General features: G+C 31.8%; 1 protein-coding gene across 3 annotated transcripts in view; it reads left to right on the top strand.

Moving 5' to 3' along the window:
• LOC122628162 overlaps positions 1–7,500 on the top strand; it is a 61,044-nt gene that overhangs the window by 48,891 nt on the left and 4,653 nt on the right. For all 3 annotated transcript variants that reach the window (XM_043810119.1, XM_043810118.1, XM_043810117.1), the window contains 2 exons: positions 1,372–1,623; positions 6,852–6,982. In XM_043810119.1, coding sequence (XP_043666054.1) covers positions 1,372–1,623; positions 6,852–6,982 — 383 coding nt within the window. The remainder of the gene's footprint in view (positions 1–1,371; positions 1,624–6,851; positions 6,983–7,500) is intronic.

Raw genomic sequence — 7,500 nt, 5'->3', positions numbered from 1 at the left:
ACACACACACACGTTCCTCTTTCTTTCTTCATAACTAAAGATTCTAATCTTTTAGCTTTTTCTCGAATTTTCGTTGTAATAAAATTTCCTATAATAATTGATCATCTAATTACGTCAATTTCCAAGAATTTGCGATAAAAAATTACGATTTTAACACGTACATACATACAGACATATATGAAGATGTATGTATATGTATGTATATGTGTGGTATTTGACAATTGGATAACATAAATATATGAATAATATGTTTGTGTTATATTGTACGTGTATAGGTGTCTATATAAGAAACTTTTTTGTGAAAATTGTTTATAACAAATTGTTTATAACAAATTATTAATTATTAACTATCTGATAAGAAGACAGAGAAATAATTATCTTTCGTAATTTTAATTTTTGATAAAAGTTGATAGAAAAATTATTTACGACAAATTGTTTATAACAAATTGTTTATAACAAATTATTAAACAATTGTTATCGGTATAATGAGAGGATAGAAAAATATTTGTCCTTTTAAATGTTAAATTAAAAGAAAAAAGGAAAGAAATCAGTATGACGATTATTTGTATGAAATTATTTATAAAAAATTGTTAATTTATTATTATTAACATTTTAACAAGATGTAACATGAATTATCCTTTAAAATGGTGTTTTTTTTATTTTTCTACGACTTTTCGTTCCAGAGATATTTGCATGTAAATATCAGATATTTACATTAATTTTTTAATTTGACCTATACATATAATTTTTTAATTCATTGATACAGTGACCTATATAAATTCTTAGAAAAGCACGTGTTTGATCAGCTGATTATCGTAGTAAACACTTTTTTCGTTACTACTACTATTACTACTTTTATTACGCTTACTACGTTTACTACGATACACAGGTATAAATGAATTTTGAATGACAATATTTAAAAAGCGATATCTTCGGAACTAGACATCGTAGAGACATAAAATAAATACCATTTTAAAGAGGAGAACATTCTTTATTTATTTATTCATTCGGATATTATCGTTATAATAGGATCGATTTCATCGATATCTCGAAAATATGTATATCTACCACAACTATAGATACATTTAATTGATCTTAAAAATTGATCTATTAAAAATTAAATTTCTTATATCGTTGTATAACAATAATAATAATAATAATAATAATAATAATAATATGACACCATCATAGAAAAAAATAAAGAAAGAAAAGGTTAATACATTTGTATGAAATGATACACGACATAAGTACGATATTCAATATCTTAAAATAAAATGTTCAATGATATCGAATAATTAATCGGAATAGTTAGGTAAGATGGATGAATGATCGATATCATGCGTGGAATTTCGATGATTGTATGTGTACTAGGATACAGCAAGCCAAGATTGGAATGTCCAAAGGATGTCGTAGCAGAGTTACCACCAGGACGAGACGAAGCCTTCGTGACGTTCGATCAGCCCTCGACCGATCTCGATTGGTTTCGTTATGTACGATCGAAACCTTCCTGGGGTACTAGATTGGAAGCCAACTTGAAAATTGGTACACACGAAGTTAACTTTTTCGCGAGACACCCGGTATCGAAGAAACAAGCAAGTTGCGTTTTACGTATCATCGTGAAAGGTAAGTTATTTATTTATCATCTTCCTTGTAATTATTTATTAATTCTTTTTATTTAAAAACTAACTAGATAAACATGAAATTTTATATCTATAGTTGAAAGATCATCGAAATAATTTTGTTCTTATTTGAAAATGATAATTATGTATGACAAAATTATGAACGAATTTATTTAATTATTTATTTATTCGTTCATTCGTAAATGACGAACATTCATTCAATATTTTTTCAATATCGTCATATTATTTGTAACGACTATTATTTTCTTTTTCTTTTTAATTAAGATAATAGCCCCGTCTAATTCGTACTCGCGAATTTTGTGTTATGTTCAGTAATTGATCGGTCACGTATGTTTTACCGATTACACGACTAATTCCGGTTGGAATGAAACGTTAAGATATAAGAAAATATAATTAGGATTATTCGAGTTAATTCAGTAAAATTGGTACAAAGCGTGGGATAACGAAACGAATTATGTATGTCGAAATAGTTTAGGATCAAAGGACGGGTTAAAAAAAAACGATGACGTGGAATTACAAGGTATACGCGTGTATACGCTATTCATACCTTCGTTCTCTATTATTTTACGACGTTATACATACGTTGTACATGCACGCACATACACACAGAGAAATTTTCAATTCACGTTATGTTGAACAATAAACGCTACGGATTGATAGTCAGAAATGTGATGAAATATTTCTTTCGTATAGGTATGCACGCGCTGCATAGTAGTCGTCGTTTGTTAAGCATAGATACAATAATGAAAAAATTCCAAAAGAAAGAAAAAAAAAAAAAAAACAAAAAAAAAATAAAGAAAGGAAAGAATAAAAATGAAGAAGAGAAAGAATCCGTCGTAATAAAGAGCCAACTCTCTATGTATTCGAATTTTTTTGTAATCTCGTCTGTTTTAACGAAGATGTCGACGAATGCGTACGAAGATTTTTTTTTTTCTTATCAACTTTCGATATAAAACGTTATTTCTAATTCATATAAAACTCGCATCTAAAAGGATACGTCCGAATAATAAAAAATTCCACTCGCTTACACTACTCTCGAATATTTTTGTTGTTCGAATATTTTTGATGAAAACTCTCGTTCGACGACAAATGAAGAAAAAAAAAAAAAATAGAGAAAGGAAAGAAAAAAAAAGAAGTGAAGAAGAGAAAAATTCGAAGAGAAGGAATAAAGAGTCAACTCGTACGTATTCGAATTTTTTATTATCTATTGTTTCAACGAGCACACCGACACATACACATAAATTTTTGTTAATGGATTTTCGATATAACACATTACTTCTAATCGATATAAAATTCGGGTCTAAAAGGATCCGTCGGAATAATGAAATATTCAGCTCGCTTACACTACTCTCGAAAATTTTTTGTTGTTGAAATCTCTCGTTCGATAAAAGGAAAAAAAAAGAAAAGAAAGAGGGAGAGAGAGAGAGAGAGAGAGAGAGAGAGAGAGAGAGACGAAAAACGAAGAGGAGAAAGAATCCATCGCAATAAAAAAAGGGGCAACTCGTATGTATTCGAATTTTTTGTAATCTCTGTCTTGTTTTTTCTTTTTTTTTTTTTGTAATGGACTTTCGACATAACACATTACTTCTAATCGATATAAAATTCGGGTCTAAAAGGATCCGTCGGAATAATAAAATATTCACCTCGCTTATACCACTCCCCCGAATATTTTCGTTGTTGCAATCTCTCGTTCGACGAGAGAAAAGAGAGAAAAAGAAAGAAAGAACAAAGAAGAAAAGAAGAAAAAGGAACAAAGAGAAAGAGAGAGAGAGAGAGAGAGAGAAAAGAGGAAAAAAACGTAAAAAAAAAAAAAAGTGTCGAACGTTATTTTAAAAGACTTAATAATAATACAAGTATACGCGTACGTAAGTATCTCGTGTCTACGTGTGTGTACGCGTACGGTGTCTCCTTAAGACGGAGAATAGAATGCGTGCACCGGTGCATGCACCCGTGCCGTGATATGCAAATTCGCGAGGACTCGAGAATGGTAAAGTTACTATGTAAGGGTGGATGTTCATCCTCAAAGAAGAGACCAACCCCCTTAATCTCGGCCACCGAACGCTTTCAAAAGGATTTAATTAAATGCGTTTCTAGAACATGCCTCGGCACAATGCCGGATACGAACGAACAAACGATGAGAGGAAGATGGGGGAACAGAGAAGGTTTGTAGGGGGAGGGAGAGGGTGGGGAGAGGATGAGAGGGATGACGGGAAGGGGATAAGCATTGCTCGACCGCGAATCGGATAATTCGATGAGTCTAAGCAAACGCGCTCGACCAACTCGACGTGGCCGGATGTTAGATTTCCTCGAGGAATTTCTACTTCCCCCTCCCATCTTCTCTTACCCTTTCGTTCTATCATTTTCAATCTTCTCTCTCTCTCTCTCTCTCTTTCTCTCTATTTCGGCCTCTTTCTCACTATCTATCTGTCTATCCATCTATCTCTATCTCTATTTCTATGTCTATCTCTCTTGCTATCGTAAAAATATATAACGGCTGGTGTGAGTAGATTTAAAAGTACATAGGTAACTATCCTGAGCTTGTAGGAGCTTCAAAAAATCTTTTTCTGAAAAATTCTGTTTACATCGCATCAATCCAATCTCCCGATCCAATTATTTCTACATGTATATGTGTATATATGTATCTCATCACAAGGAAGGAAAAGGATATTTCGAATTTTCTCGAAACGAAGAAAAAAGAATAAAAGGAAAAAAGAAAAGAAGAAAGTAGAAAGAAAAATATAGATATACAAGCATTTTTTATAAATACATCTAGTAGCTATGGGAGAACAAAAAATGCAGAAGAAAATGAAAAATAAAATAAAACAGAAAATAGAGAAACAAAAAGAAATAGTGGGATAGAACGAATAGTACGATTGTTAGGAACTCTCGAATATTAGAAAAGTGACGGTAGATGGATGAATAAGGTTTAAACCGAGTTTATCCTCGAGAGGGCAAATAGAATGTGCTTACCTCTTCGTCTCGCTTTGTATCGTTTCAAAGGGGGCATATAATGTCTACGCTTAGTAACGAGAATGCAAGAGATGCGGTCGACGCATGCAAATTTCCTCTCCCATTCTATCTCTCTCTCTCTCTCTCTCTCTCTCTCTCTCTCTCTCTCTCTCTTTCCCTTCCTCTCTTTCAAAGTAGTTACTCTTGGTGAGCTCTGCGATTTAATTAAATACGTCACCGGGTGGATACGGTTCGCCGCAACGAAGACCAGCGATCCTCCTCAAGCTACGATTTAGATAATTCGACGAGTCTAACTAAACGCTCCATTAATTTTCAGTACCTTCTCTCTCTCTCTCTCTTTCTCTTTCTCTTTCTCTTTCTGTCTCTCTCTTTCTTTCTTTCTTTCTCTCTTTATTTCTTCTTTCTCTTTCTTTCTTCTTTCTTCTTTTTTCTTCCTAACACCAGTTAATTATTTTCTTAGATACTACAGCGAAAAAAAAATGTACTCTTTAATTGTTATCCACACATTTCTTTTTTTATGTTAAAACCATGACACCGTATCATACTTACGAGAAATAGAAAAAAAAAATATGTCAAGAGAAAGTAGACAAATTTATTACGAAATGTGTAATGTGCATATTTTTGAAATATAAGAGATGACTTATAAAGAGTCGATTGTTTCGTTTTAAAGAGATCCTTCTCTTCGAATATACGCAGAGTATATGAATAATCGATTGAATATACGAATTATTAGAATATATGAAGAATCGATCGAACGCATCTATGTTACGAACGATAATGTTGATTTTCGTTTTTTTTAAATTACATTAAAACATCGACATTTTTTAACGAGTATTTGTCGAATTTTGTTGAAAGATATTATTCTTTATTTATCGATAATTTTATTTTCTCCCTATGAAAAAAAAAAAAAAAAGAAAAAATTCAAGCAACTGCATGCATGATATGTAAAGCATTGAAAAATACGTTAACGCTTGTTTAATGTTCGTAAACTTTATTGTATTACGTGATGTATATATACATACAGAAACGTATACATACATACATACATACATACATACATTTATATATATATATATATATATATATATTTCATTATTTGAAAATATAATTAAATTCTCAATATAATGATATCGTTGTTACGAACGTTTAGATTATTTTCAAATGTTTTCACATACGTAATAATTCCGTTGGAAAATAGAACTTTTCCATTAAATCTTTTTCCTTTATTGGGAAACTAATGCGAACAAACCAATTAAACGTCTCTAAACCCAACATTCGGCAGCGACCAATCACAAACGAAGGAAAGTTCTCGGTGCAACGAGACGAGGAAGCTTTTCCACGCTTCGTTTGATCGCGCCGACGACGAATTTCCACAAAGCCTCTGCGTTGCTACTGCTATTCGTCGTTCCGAGTAGTACGAAAGTTTAAGCGCTAAGGAGCCTCGTTAGAGCCACGAACGAACGGAACGACCGTGATAAGTATGGACCGGTTGCTCGCGGCCGTCACGAGATACGCCAAGCGAATTATTATAGTTAGTGTGTGCCCGCGAAAATGAGACTTTTAGAGAAGAAAAAAGCAAAAATGAAAAGAAGAAAAAGAGAAAAAAAAGAAAGTTTTCTCTTATTGTCCTCGTTTTATCTTTTTTCTTTTTCTCTTTTTTTTCTTCTTTCTTTTTCTTCTTTTTTTTTTTTTCATTGCGACGTTCTCCTTTACGCGTTAGAAAATTTCGAACAAATTCGAAAAGAATCGTGTAATGTTTTCGATGTATTTCGATGATATTATTTATTTATTTATTTATTTATTTGTCTTTTTCTTCTTTTCTTTCCCAATTACAAAGATTAATTTTCTGATAACGTCAGAGCAATCATCTTTTATGTCAACAAAATTTCGTTTCGACGAATTCGTAAATAATATTCAATGAATCGTACAACTTTTTTGATGTATTTTTATTTCTGACTGAGTTATTCTTTGTTTGTTTATTTATTTATTTATTTATTTATTTATTTATCTGTTTCTTCCTTTTTTTGAATTACAGAGAGTAATTTTCTATGACGTCACATTGATTCTCTCCCACGTTAAAAAATTTCGTACATATCTACAAATTTGAAGATAATTTTTAAAGAATCGTATATCATTCCTTTATCTTTTTCTTTTCTTTTCAACGATTAAAATATATACGATCTCGATGTGATTTTAACGATATTTTTTCTTCTCTTTTTTTTTTTTTGTTTGGAATTACAGAAGGCGAAGCACCAAAAGTGAAAGACTGTCCAAACAATATCGATGTGACCGGAAAAAATGGTACGTCGATAACATGGACGGAGCCAATTTTCACGGACAACGTGAAAGTCACACGTATCAGCAGCAACGAGGTAATAAATTACAAAAATTAATATTATGATATTGTAGACATTTTTATAATAATAATAATAATTATTCTTATTATTATTATAAATCGTTCGGCGAGTTTAAGGATGCGTCATAAGAAGAAAAATAGTATAATTATGCGGTTAATAATATGGGGAACATCGTAAATTTTCCGATGACATTTAACGAAAATTTATTTCGAACCCTTTAACCGCATTCTAAGGACGAGCCAATTAACGTGGCTAATGAAGATTATCGTTCGCGCCATTTTCGTGAGCGATAAAAATTAATTAAGGACGAACGGAAGGACCAGAACAACGTTGAACGGAACGTTCCGAGTTAATCTCAAAGGACGAAAGAATAAAAGAAAAAAAAAAAGAAAACGAAATATATATATATTTATAAATGTGTGTGTGTGTGTGGGTGAAAAAGATCAGAAAAGAATGGAGAAAAACGAAGTAAACGAGAAAGAGAGAGAGGGAATGAGAGAGAGAAAGAGAGAGAGAGAGAGAGAGAGAGAGGG

The sequence above is a fragment of the Vespula pensylvanica genome, chromosome 3 (assembly GCF_014466175.1).
Source record: "Vespula pensylvanica isolate Volc-1 chromosome 3, ASM1446617v1, whole genome shotgun sequence".
Lineage (NCBI taxonomy): Eukaryota > Metazoa > Arthropoda > Insecta > Hymenoptera > Vespidae > Vespula > Vespula pensylvanica.
This window is presented reverse-complemented; position numbering and strand designations above follow the sequence as displayed.